Raw genomic sequence first — 13469 nt, 5'->3', positions numbered from 1 at the left:
TTGTTATTTTGGGTAGTTCTTTGCAGGAAAGAAAAGTTTTAGCTGTGCCCCACTCAGAAGTACATTTATAATTAAAAAGTATTTACTTGGGTGCCATCTCCAAAATAGATTAATTTACCATAAATTTGCACCGCTGCAATGTAAATAATGCACTCAAAAGTAGAATGGCTGCTTAGATTGGCTTCCTTAAAATCAAAATACTATATCCTAAAGCTCATAGCTGTTTATAAAAGAACATGAATTTCCCAACTTTTATTGCCACCATCTAAAAAGTCTAATTTTTACTGTTTCTGGTAATAGCTTTCTAATAAATGGCATTGGAAATTTAATCGAATTGAAATTAAAATAGCTGTCATAAAAACTACTGATTCACATTTCAGGCATTACAACCATTTTTACCAATTTTATGATTGCGCCAACACGAGCTTTATAAAATATAATTTACTTATTTTTAAATATTTTTATTTAGGATTTTACATTGAAAATCAAGAATAACATTGGGCGCGTACACGGGCAACGAATAGTTGCTTGGAAACAACAAGGTTGCTTAGAGTTTTACATTTAATTTCTTCCTTGCAGCAGGATGGCCAATCAAAGTGCGTGTGGTTTTCGTGTTGTGTGTGGGTGTGTGTACGACGGCAATCTTGTTAATCCCTCCCCCTTATCAGTTAGTTGCGATTATTGACTTCCAGTCACGGGTGATCCCCCGAGTTAGAAGTCCCTCAGCCCCGAGTTCTTATACTCCAGTTTAAACGGCCAGTCCGAAGACCGAAACGATGCAGTACATGGTCTTGTTCTCCCAGCGCACGGTGCAGGATCCATCGGTGTCGTTGTTCCAATAACAGGAGCTAGCGGTGTGCAGTCCTGCTCCGTTCTTCTGCATGATCATCGCGGTCACAATGTACTTGTAGGGCTTCTGCTCCTTGGTCAGGACGGTGAGGCAGTTCTCCACCACCTGGCCGGTCCAGTTGTTCACCTTGTCGTGCTGGTAGGCATTTCCACCGATGGTCGTCTCAATGGCCTCCTTAATCGTCTTGCTCACGTCGTCCACAATAAACTGGCTTTCTTCGCGTGAGTCATCCATTTTCGCAACTTCGATTCAGTTATTCCGGCAGCTGGTCAAAGATATATAGTTGCTAGTTAGTTGTTCTTGTTGCTGCAGCTGTTGTCCTTGCGGTTCTGCGCGCGTTTTTGCGTTCGTCGGCGGCGTTTGTGCAAGCGAAATAAAATATGTTGCGAGTGTTTTTTTCGAAGGGATGTGCAAAGCCTGCTTGTGTTTTATTTGGAGGTATTTTTTGGGCGATGTGATACGGGCATACTAACACAGAGTTTGGCTAGAGAAACGGTATCATTGTGCAGGGTAACCACCGGGAACCGTTACTCCAACACAGCTAATAATATGTACATAAATAGTTTTTGTTAAATTTCTCAAGGTAGAAAGTAAACATCACATTTAATACATTTGACGATTTTAACGATATTATTTGTGTGTTTGTAGCAGTATTAAAATAAAATCTAGCTTTAAGATTATTAGAATTTAGTATATACAAAAATAATAAATAAATCATTTTCTGGCTACTTTTTGTTTATCTTGTCCTGGTGATTTTTACGTTATTGTTTGGTATAATTTAGTACATTTTTGGTAACTAGAGGAGTATATTTTAACTATCCAGTTACGGTCACTCTGGCAGAATCAACATAACGGACGCGTCCGCGGCGCATTAAAACCAAAAATAATTAAATTAATTCATAACTTTGCTGCGACACCACAAACAAACCGAAACATATCAAGGCAGGCAAAATATTGCTATTAAATAGCTATTCAAATCGAACTGATTCGTGCAGAGCGTCGTTAATATTATTCGTTATGGAAAAGTGCCTCGGTGTGTAGGTTCGTGCGTATAATTAAACAAAAGTATTAAGCAAAGTCGCATATTTTGCATGACCGCTGCGAAACAAACGTCCATTAATTGTCGCAACTGCAAACGCACTTCCTTTTTCTCCCGTTTTCTTTTTGTTTTTACGGATTCGCGCTTATACATTTGCAGCTGCTGTTCAGCTATTTAGTGTATGTGATTGCCCGCTGTTGTTGTTGGCTCACCTCTCGTTAACCACCTTGAATGCGCGAGAGCGAGAGGAGAGAAGAGAAGAGTGCAAAGTTGATGTCCGAGCGTGTGTGCGTGTGTAACAACAAATTAGCTGCGACTGTGTGCGTGCGCCATTAGTCACTCTCTTTAAATTTTAACTTTTGTGGTCCACCTTTTTTGGGCGCATCACCAAAAACAACAGCAAAAAACCTACTAAGCCAGCTCTACGGATCGGTTCAAAACGAATCGGGTCGGAACGAATCGGGCATCGTCAAAAGGTTAGTTACCCGCCATTGATATTTAACCACATCACTAAGGCAACTTGACTTTTATTTTATTCCATTTCCATTGAAGTTTGCACAAGCTATTTACTTAATTGAAATTCCAATCAAGGTCGTATTTGTTAATTAATTAAATGTTTGCTTGGGTGACTAGTAGTAAGGCACAAAGAAACTTTGCAGTTATTGTACAACACAAAAATATTGCATAAACCGATATGCTACGTTAGTTCCGACTGTTTACTTGCGCCTTAGCGATAAGAATGGGAGTACTGTGACATTTATGGATGAGAGACCCATTTTCTACTAGTAGTTAACTAACTGCATAATTTTCCAAAACTGAAAAATCATTTTATATGAGTAACGAAAAATTAAGATAAGTTCCAGATTGTTTAGAATAAATGGTATTTTAGGCAAAAGCGTATAGTAAATATCATTACTTTTTTGAGCTCAATAAATACAAAAATTTTATTAAAAAGTTAAAAGTGCTGGAAACATAGATTTAATATTTGTTATATAAACCACTAATTTCATTACTTTTTTGAGCTCAATAAGTACAAAAATTAAATTTTATTAAAAAGTTAAAAGTGCTGGAAACATAGATTTAATATTTATTATATAAAAATTAACAACGTAATCATCATATCACATACATATTTATTTCTGTGTTAATGAAGTTCCTTTCTCTGTCTTTATTAAATAGAAAACCCAAGGAATTTCGTTTTCGTTTTGTCACTTTCGAGCGCAGCAGGTGTTGCATTTGTGCTTACCTCACTTTCCAGCTGACTGCCTTTCGACCGATCCTCACTTGGCGCCATGTGGCAGTCGAACAACCCTCTTTTCTCCGCCCCTGCTCGGTGATTAAACCCTTTGCAGAGAAATCTCCATTGCGTCAAAAACAGGAAATGTTTATCATGGCAATATAGGGAAAATTACAATGACACAAAAATATCTTTAAACCCAGTACTGGAAGGGAATATAGGGTACACAAAGTTGGTGTCTTTATGATCATCATTTGAAGCCCTATTTTAAGGGCCTTAATTGTACAATAATAAAAATAATTTCGATGCAACAATTCGATCTAGGCAAACTGAAATTGTAACGATTTAATTTTTTTAAGCTAAAAATATTGGAAGACTACCTAGAATTCCAAGTTAACTAAAGAGTTTTGCGACTGCATAATAATTTATGAAAACAGAAGACTTAACCGAAACAAAAAATCCTTTTTATAGGCCTTTCAAAAGAACATTGCTTTTCACATCATGATTCGAAACGCCTGCAAGTGTTCTTTACAAAAGAAAAACACTCGATATACATTTGAGTGAACAAAATTGTGGGTGTGTAAAAAAAAATACTGATGTAAGCTTTCAGCTCTGATTGTATTCAACTTTGACCCACATTCGGAAAGTGTCCCGCCATGAAACGCACGAGTGGATTGAAAGGGGAGGAGAACCTACATTGCAGTGATGGATTTTATCTGCAGCTTCTCATATATTTTATATTTGAACATGCAATTTTAGCTCGCATTGTTTGTCTAGAGTTTGTGGGCATAACACATATGTAACTACAATGTATGTTGCATATCAATCTTAGTGTGTATGTAAATACGCTTTTAGAATGAACTGCACGAGCTGGAATGGCAACAAAAAGAACGACGAACAGGGAAACGTGCTGACAATGTAGAATGATGCCGTGGATTTTGCAAACTTATATTTCACCCATTTAATTTTTTCCATTTCTTTTCGTTCTACCACTAACCATACAACATATAGACTGGTCATTTCATACGACTCATTTGGACACAAAAATTCGGACCGCGGAAGGTCCACCGCTCTCACAGCAGCAGGTCCATGCACTTCGTGTGCGTTCGGGTTTTTTACTCTCTCATTCTTATTCTCATTTTTATGCTCGCGCACTCATTGCACGAGTTCAGTCGTTCAGTCGCAGAGAGGCGCTTTTTGAAGAAGGCTGCCCTGCGCTTGAATTCGTCTTTGTCTGTATGCGTGATCATGCATTCTCATACACGGGAGCATGTGTGCGTTTATTTCATTTCGGCGCATCAAGAATATTTTGTCTTTTGCCACTTTTCAAACTTGGTACCCTAAGAATATGGGCGTATTTACTATTGGGTTATGATATAAATATTAATATTATATGTTATAATATATTTTTTTAATATTTCAGCATACATTTTATTTTTGTTTACAAATTCAAATCAGTGGTAGCAGTAAAATGTTTTACATATATGTATGTATTCGAATTTATAGAAATCAGTCCACTGAGATCGGAACAGGGCATATCGCAGTCGTGTCACTTAATACACCGACTGCTCTTCAGTGGTTGAGAAAACTTCAAACTAAATCAATTCTTGTCGATGTTTTGCGAGTGGTTGGTGCCTGCATACCCTACCGACCGGCTTTTAGGACACTTGTTTTAAATGTTATGTTTAGTGATCTTTGGTTGATTTATTTTTTAATGATTCGCAGTGTTATTTTAATTGTCTTTAAACAAGTAATAAATAATAAAATACTTTTTATATTTTTGAAAATGTAAATGGAACAAATATAAAAATCCACATTTTTTTAATGATAATAATTTATTTTAATGATTATAATTTTAGATTTTAATTGTACCAATATCTTGAATTTTAACGAATTGTTTAAAGACAATTAAAATAACACTGCGAATCATTAAAAAATAAATCAACCAAAGATCACTAAACATAACATTTAAAACAAGTGTCCTAAAAGCCGGTCGGTAGGGTATGCAGGCACCAACCACTCGCAAAACATCGACAAGAATTGATTTAGTTTGAAGTTTTCTCAACCACTGAAGAGCAGTCGGTGTATTAAGTGACACGACTGCGATATGCCCTGTTCCGATCTCAGTGGACTGATTTCTATAAATTCGAATACATACATATATGTAAAACATTTTACTGCTACCACTGATTTGAATTTGTAAACAAAAATAAAATGTATGCTGAAATATTAAAAAAATATATTATAACATATAATATTAATATTTATATCATAACCCAATAGTAAATACGCCCATATTCTTAGGGTACCAAGTTTGAAAAGTGGCAAAAGACAAAATATTCTTGATGCGCCGAAATGAAATAAACGCACACATGCTCCCGTGTATGAGAATGCATGATCACGCATACAGACAAAGACGAATTCAAGCGCAGTGCAGCCTTCTTCAAAAAGCGCCTCTCTGCGACTGAACGACTGAACTCGTGCAATGAGTGCGCGAGCATAAAAATGAGAATAAGAATGAGAGAGTAAAAAACCCGAACGCACACGAAGTGCATGGACCTGCTGCTGTGAGAGCGGTGGACCTTCCGCGGTCCGAATTTTTGTGTCCAAATGAGTCGTATGAAATGACCAGTCTATATGTTGTATGGTTAGTGGTTCTACAGACAAGGAAAACTTGCAAAGACAATGCAAAAATCATAGGTTAAATTTGTAAAACCCGTTTTCAGCGTGTCTTTTCGCTTCGGCTTTTTCCGGTCTCCCTTATACGATATTTTGCTAAAGTTTCTGGGGTTTTATTAAGTATGCTGATTCGGGAAGCTGTTTTAGTTTGGCAAGTTGCTTAAAGCGCTAAATCTGCTGATCAAATATTTACCAGCCATGTGTACGTGTGTATATTTGAGTAGTTTGTTGTCGCACCAGATTCAAGCTGTATCCACAGACGCTTATTAGGAGAGTGAAAACAGAAAATCAAATTAATCTTTAACCCCCTGATGATAAAGAGTTCTTATTATACAAAACTGTCTGTTAAGAGATCCCCAGCTCAATAAACCTTAACCTCAAAGAACGCACACAAAGCGTGGTTCTGTTGCCAGCCATCTTGCATTGGTCTTCTTTATCGCAGTTGATGTAAATTGAATGATTTTGGCTTTGTTCTCTATGTAATTAGCTTTAATTGCATGAACTCAATGCGGACACGTTTTCCCCGATTCTTCTTTGCATTACGTTATATTGGGCAGGTTTTAAAATGTTAAAGAAAATAAAAGCAATTCAAAAAATTAAGGCGTGTTTTTTGTTAAGTTCATTTAACTTGTCATGCCTGGCATTAAATTCAATTGACTTCGGCGCATGGTCGTACGTTGCCTTCGTTTTGTTGTTCATCTGGGGCGGGGGGGTTTTTGTTGTCGCTGCTCCCGTTTGCTATTTTTACGCTACACATCAAAAATCGTTTACATTTTTGTCAGTTTTGGTTTAAAATTATAAATATTAAAAATAAAGCAATGCTTGAATAGACTTTAATGTAAACCTTTTAAATTAAATATTGTCACACACACTGCATTCTTGGGAGACACTTTTATAGAATAGTTTGCTTCTTTTTCTAATATATAATTTAAAGAGAAACTATTTTTATTTGTCTATATCACTGAAAAAGCGGCTTAGTTAAAAAACGTAATATTATATTACAAATGATATAATTTTTCTGTGTAATCTATGGAGGAGGGCAAGTTAAACAGAGGTTAACGCTTTGCTCATGGAGCGTTCAAGTGGTACAAGTCACAGACTAATGGACCATTTGTGTAGCCCTTTGTAATGTGATTGTGGTCTAGTTTTTATTTGGCCAGTGAAAATAAAAGCATTCAAGGTCGTCACGCCTGTTTTGTAGTTGCGATGTTCGAAAATGTCGAAGTATCAACAATTGCGTCTGGTGGTGCCAATGAAAGGAGGTCGAGGAAAGAGAAATGGCGGGTTGCTGGTGGGGTGGCAAAGTGGGTAGCGCACAATCTATTAAAAACAGAGCATGGAAATTGCTCTTTCAAATGCAATCCGAGTCAGCGCATTTCATTCCACTCCATTCGATTATTAATATCGCTCTCACTCTGCTTTAATGCATCAGCTCCACTCCACCCCACACATATGAACATGTGTATGTGCGAGATCGATGTGTTTGTCACTTTCTTTTGTTCTGCTTTCGTTCGTCTTTCATTGTTCGTGAGAGTTTGCTCGGAACGTGCGGTCAAGCTTGAGGATGGGCTATACCAAAGTAAAAGTTGCCCCAAACCCAAGTGCCTCGCATCACAAAACGTATTTGCCCACACACACATTCTGTCAACGCACTGAATCATTGGATCTTATAAGACGTTTTCTAACAGTTTCTCTGGAAATCAGTTACATGAAAACCGATGTCTGTACATACTCGAACCAAAAGTCACAAGCAATTAGCAAACATTTTCACAGCATTAATTCTCTCATCTAAAGTTGTAAAGGGAGTCTCTGTGAAAACCGGTTAGCATAGACTGGCATTGACTGGACTTGAGCTTGAACCGCAGAAATACAGGTAGCTTTATTACAGACTCCCGAAGGCCTAAAAGCAGATTTCAAGTTTTTGATAGACCAAAGAAATAGCTTTGATCAACTAATTTAGAAATCTTAATTGGAAGCTTGATTTAAGAAGGAATCGATTCTACATTCTTGTGCATTCAAACTTTTTTGAACCAGTCCAACACAGTTCCCCAACAGAAATCTTTACCAAAATAATACTAATGACTTGTACAGAAACCTGTTCCTTTAACCAACGTCATATTGCCTTAATGTTTGAAGATCTTCCTATTTCAGCATATATTTTTCTGCCGTTCAATATATGTGATCGTCATTAACTCTTAATGCAGGTTTAATTTATTTAAATGGCCTGCTAATAGGTGTAAATATGTGAATGTGGAGCACCTAATAAACGTTCAGTTTAATTTACTCATTATTTAGATTTACCTCCACCGATAGGGGTGATTATTTGTTCAACTTTACTGACGCCACGGGGAAAAAAGGAAAAGATAAGCGCAATTGCCATTGTGACATATATGTACATATCTTTCGGTATAGTCTGCTCTTGCTCTTGAATTTCTGCACATGCCCATACAAAGCGGATAGTAAAAGGAAGGGGCCTGTAAAGTGATTAAATTGGAATTCAGAAACCCAACAATTCCAACGTCCAATGAGTGCTGAGTGGGTGGGTGAACAGTGGGCTCCCTTTCTCTGTCTCCCATCATCACCTTCTGAAGGTGATTTTAATTAGATTGCGACTGCAATCGGTTTATTCTCGCCCGTTGTGGCTTTAACCGGTGCGAACGTGTGTGCGATTAGCGTCACAGACAGTCAGTCAGACAGTCTTTTGGGCAGCCAGTTACCCAATAATGGGCAAAATCAACAGTCAAACATTTTTACAAATTCAGTTTGCTGTTCATTCGCTCGCCTTTGTGTTTATTTTATTTGCACGGGAGGTCTTTTGTGAAAGACATGAAAAATTTGCATGTATTTCGCATGCAACGATTATTTGTTATGATAGGTTGTTTATGGCTCCAGCTGAAAGTTTTGAAAGTTGGCATAAAATCCAAAAATGAGACATTGTTCTTTGATACATAGACCCACACAAGCAGTCCGTTAAATAGTATATTGTTCTGCTTATTTGATCAATCACTGATCGACCATTGAATCTATACGAATGAATACAATTTTGAATTTTAAATCCAATCGTGTCAATTGATCAATTCGAAACAAATTGTATGGAAATTTACCAATCTAATTTTAAATTATAAATAACAATACAGTTGAATTTCTCTCACCCAAAGCTTTGCTTGCAATATAAATTTGCTGTAAGTTATAGAAGTTAGGTCAGGAAGGTCTTTTGAAGCTAGCTAGCCTCTTTCATTGAAGTTCTCTACAATTCTCAACGGAAAAGACTTTGTAAATAACGGACTACATATTTATGAACTGTTTGTGTTTGCAAATAATAAACATATGTAATTCCTGCCATATGCTAAAACGTTTTAACCACTAAAGATACTCCCCTCTCAAAGAGGCGTACTTTTGTTTCGGCGCCATCTCCTCCTATCTTTAGATTGTCCATATTTTTCCGGGAATGTGCTACAGGGAATTCTCCGAATTACGCACTTATATTTGACTACATCAGATCGATACACACACCCCCATCCCATCCTTACGCCCGAATCGCAGAATGATATCGGGGAAAGCTGTTAGCGAATAACACCAGAATTAATTCATTCTCCGCCGCCCCCTGACTGCCCAACAATTTTTTGCGACTTAAATTTGGTTTATTTCGTTTACGCAAACCACTTTGTTGTTCTCGCGGGAGGGCGACATTGGCTTTGCTTTTATCACTGGCCATTGTGAATGTTTTCCGTTCTCCGGAATGTCCCACTTATGGCACATGCAGCCCATTTCAGCTGCGTTTTGGATCGGTTCCACCATGTGCCGGGCACCGAGAATCCAGCAAATGGGGCGACTGCAACCTCTTCACCGATGCACACGCTTTCTCGTTTTTTGGTTCCGGCGTTAACTTGAAGGCGCTTTATTTTTCTGCCACTTATATCACTTTTTTCACCTTTTATCGTGGGCTTCGTGAATAGCGCAAAAACGAAAATAAAAAAGACGGCAGTAATTAGCAAAAGAGCATTTGTGGGCGGGGAAGATGACGTAAATGCTTCGAGAAACCCCAAGAAATTCTTTTTTTATTTGTTTTTTTTTTTTATTCAATTGCATCGTAAATACAGAACAATAAAAGAGCATTTCGGATCTGCTGATTGATTGTTTGTGCGGTCTGATTATGAACGATTTTCCCAGGTGTTGTTAGTTGAAAATCTCCGTGAGCGTGTGTCGATGATATCGCCTTGTTAAATGAGCTAATTACTTTGGGTGAGTCATTTATACTCTACATCATCATAAAAGCCACTTTGGTTATCAATAAACGTAATCGGTCTGTGGTCGAGGCTATTTTATTTAAGAATTTCTACTTGTATTAACTGCTTTAGCTAAAATCTTATCTTGCATTGAAAATATATATTTTTTTGTTTGTTTAGAAAGTGGGGTGGGGTGACCCTCCAACACAGTTAAAGTTTATTATTATGATTTTTTATTTTAAAAGACAAAAAGAAATACAGGTTGGTTTTGCCCAGCTTATTATCATAATAAATGACTTGTTATTTTTGATTTATTCTTTCTGGGAAATTTCATTGACGATTGGCACACGATCTAGATGTTGTTATTCGTAAAACAAAAAGGTGTTCAGTATAAAAATTCACCAGTTTAATAAGTTTGCCTCTTAAATTAGTTTCTTGTTTCCCAATCTTTTCTTGACAAATATCAGATATCACATTGTGTTATTAACCAGTTGTATGGGATTGTACTTTTAACAGAAACCCAGCAAACTCGTTAAAGTTTCGCATTTGCTTTTGTTTTGGAAATTTTGAGTAGAAAAGTACTACAGAAAGTCGGATCACACTGGTGAGGTGCGAGTCAACAGTTTCAGAGCAGGCCCTCCACGACATTTCTCCTGTCGAGGCTGTGTCGCTTATCAAAACAAAACATAAACGTTTGCGATAAGAAAACTAATTTTGCATGTCTAATTAGAGAACGCCATTAAGCGGACAGAGATAATTGAATGCCTTTTTCGCTTCTTCCATTGCAGAGAGCATGACCATTCCATCGAGACCGGCGCCGGCTCCGCCCGGGTCACGTGGCCAGTGCGCCGCGGCTGGGGCGAACGCCAGCCTGGAGCAACTGCGTCTCCAGCTCCAGCAGCAGCACATGCAGCAGCAGGCGGTCGGCGGAGGACTCCAGAAGCTGACCATAAAGCTGCCGCCACCGCCCAAGGGTCCGCTGCAGTCGCAGAACTCACAGCACAAGCGGACCGCCATTAATAATAACAACGGTGGTAGCCTTTTCGATGAGCCCATGGGAGGATCGAGCATCACGAGGAAGTTTCCGCAGGCACGCTACACGCCGGCCACCAACTGGGAGGACGATCCATTCGGTGCGAACGGGAACGATCGCTTCAAGAAGGTGCCACCGCCGCGACCGCCGCCACCAAAGGTGCTGGTTAATGGGCAGAACATGGCCAAATCTTCCACCTCGACGACATCGGCAGTCGCCGGCGGTGGCAGTCTCATCTCGAACATCTTCCACCGCAAGAAGTCCACGTCCACGGCATCCGCTGCTGCTACCAAGGCCGCAGCGCAAAGTCGCGTCTACGGCCTGAGCAGCGGTGCTGCCGGGACACCAAGCAGCAGCAACAGCAGTTCCTCCGCGGCGGCCTTCAGCAATGTGGATTGGAATGCGGCCTGGAACACGGCCACAACCACTACAGCCACTACCACCTCGAGCAGTAGCCATAGCTCGCATTACGCCTCCCAGCAGACGGCCGATTCCCAGCTCATCAGCTTCGATTCACCGCCCTCGTCGCCCACCTTTACCCAAAAGTCCAACAGCGACTGCGTCAGCGTGGACAGCTTCAGCTCGGACAGCAACTTCAGTTCACCCAACAATGGCAGCGTTTCGCAGCCGGAGAGCGGGTTCGAGGACGACTACCATCGATCGCGGCCATCCACACAGAGTCCACTGGATCCCTGGGAGGCGTTGGATAGCGTTGGACATGGCGGCGTCGACTGCTTTGGCTCCGCCCCGGTGCGTCAGACGTACCAGCTGCAGGCCCGCACCTCGGACAATCCGTTGTGCAACGGCAAGAGCCTTTTGCCGCCCACCCAATCGCTGACCATGCCCACGATTATCAAGCCGAAGATATCGCAAAAGCCGAAGGCTCCCAAGCCGCCACCATTTATCGGAGGCATACCGCCAGGGTTCAGCATACCAGCTGGATACGGACGAACCCAGACTCCACCGTCGCCTCCGATGCCCAAGGGACCACCGCCACCGCTGCCATCTGGTGGAGTCTCCCTGCTGGATGTGATCAGCGGGAAAGTGGACGCGCTGGCGTTGAGCAACGGCAGCCACGGGTACATCGAGGAGGAGGTCATTCCCTACGCCATTGCGCTGTTTGATTTCGATGGCGTTGAGGAGGGGGATCTCAGCTTTAGAGTAAGTATTTATCAGCACCTAAACTTTGAGTTGATATATTAAAAAGGTTGATTTCTGCAGGAGAACGAGAAAATATATCTGCTGGACCACCCCACGCCGGAGTGGATGCGCGGACGCACGCGTTCGGGATGTGAGGGCATCTTTCCTGCTAACTATGTAGACATCAAGGTGCCATTGGGGGCTACTGGTGGAGGTGCTGCTGCTGCTCCATATGCTAGTGCTGCAGCAGCCTTGCCCAGTCCGTCGCAACCGCAGTTGCCCACTGCGCTCTGTTTGTATCACTTTCCCGGCGGAGTCGAAGGAGATCTGGTCTTGCAGGTAATTACCCCCCGAGACCCCACTCGTACGCAATAGTAATATCATTTTATCTTTCCGTAGGAGAACGAATTGGTCACAGTGCTTTATAGGATAAACGAGGATTGGCTGTACGGCGAGGTGGCGGGTCGTCAGGGGCAGTTTCCGGCTAATTTCCTGGACCAAGTGCCTGCCAATCTGCCCACGTTGTAACCGTACAGAGTCCGCGATCTATATATTGTATACCCGAGAACATTTGTCGATAAGCGAGAAGACGTTAAGCGAACTGAATCATATACACACACATATATAATTGTATTTTTTACTATATTCTGTGTGAAAAATATTAAGAAACGAGCATATAGTCTAAGACAACTAATTGGTAAGAAACTCGAAAATTGTTTTAATGGCAGCGATGATGCCTTCTCCTTTCCCAGCTTATACACGGGATCGATTTTTATGTTTAACCCGCGAATGCAACTGTTTCGTTACTGGATAATTCGATATTTATGTATTAGACTCTTTTTGCTGATCCTTAAAGTATTCGCCCAAGTCCCATGCACCCGAACCAATAGAACAGGCAAAAATATTGTAAATAAGTTAAAATGTACGTGATTTCTATTAATGTTTAATTATTTAAGTCGAGTTTAGTTAGACGCTTAGTTAGGCACATTTACGGATTCCAATTTATAATGCAAGCCCTTTTGTTTCCATGTATTAATATTTCTTTAAAGTGTTTAGGAGAGTTCGGTGTGAATTGAATGATTTTTGATTTGTCCACTGGAGAGTGCTATCCTCACAATTTGTAGGACTTATCATTTATAAAATATCAGGATATCCTAGCAGTGAAGAATGTAATCTGAAATAAACGAATATGATCACAAAATGCCAGCTAATATTAATTTTCCAGGTTACCTGGGCGTTACACTTCCGTTTGAGTATTCAATCGT

At 40.1% G+C, this 13469-nt stretch overlaps 2 protein-coding genes across 2 annotated transcripts; one reads left to right on the top strand and one right to left on the bottom strand.

The window, feature by feature from the left end:
- Window positions 1–445: 445 nt before the first annotated feature.
- Window positions 446–1276, bottom strand: LOC108136782 (dynein light chain Tctex-type). Its single transcript, XM_017258144.2, has one exon. The coding sequence runs from the start codon at window positions 1082–1084 to the stop codon at window positions 749–751; it is 336 nt and encodes a 111-aa protein (XP_017113633.1). The 5' UTR covers window positions 1085–1276; the 3' UTR covers window positions 446–748.
- A 391-nt stretch (window positions 1277–1667) lies between these two features.
- On the top strand, window positions 1668–13405 carry LOC108136777. The gene is made up of 4 exons (XM_041709230.1): window positions 1668–2365; window positions 10820–12225; window positions 12286–12543; window positions 12604–13405. Exons 2-4 carry the CDS (start codon window positions 10825–10827, stop codon window positions 12730–12732), a joined length of 1788 nt encoding a protein of 595 aa, XP_041565164.1. The 5' UTR covers window positions 1668–2365; window positions 10820–10824; the 3' UTR covers window positions 12733–13405.
- The last annotated feature ends 64 nt before the right edge of the window (window positions 13406–13469 follow it).

This window comes from Drosophila elegans, unplaced genomic scaffold (genome assembly GCF_018152505.1).
Source record: "Drosophila elegans isolate 14027-0461.03 unplaced genomic scaffold, ASM1815250v1 contig_476, whole genome shotgun sequence".
In the NCBI taxonomy this organism is placed as follows: domain Eukaryota; kingdom Metazoa; phylum Arthropoda; class Insecta; order Diptera; family Drosophilidae; genus Drosophila; species Drosophila elegans.
This window is presented reverse-complemented; position numbering and strand designations above follow the sequence as displayed.

Bases quoted from the DNA above. Each gene is read 5' to 3' on its own strand.
- LOC108136782 (XM_017258144.2), bottom strand. From the start codon at position 1,084: ATGGATGACTCACGCGAAGAAAGCCAGTTTATTGTGGACGACGTGAGC.
- LOC108136777 (XM_041709230.1), top strand. From the start codon at position 10,825: ATGACCATTCCATCGAGACCGGCGCCGGCTCCGCCCGGGTCACGTGGC. The intron at 12,226-12,285 runs GTAAGTATTTAT...TGATTTCTGCAG, and splicing joins AGGGGGATCTCAGCTTTAGA to GAGAACGAGAAAATATATCT. The intron at 12,544-12,603 runs GTAATTACCCCC...ATCTTTCCGTAG, and splicing joins AAGGAGATCTGGTCTTGCAG to GAGAACGAATTGGTCACAGT.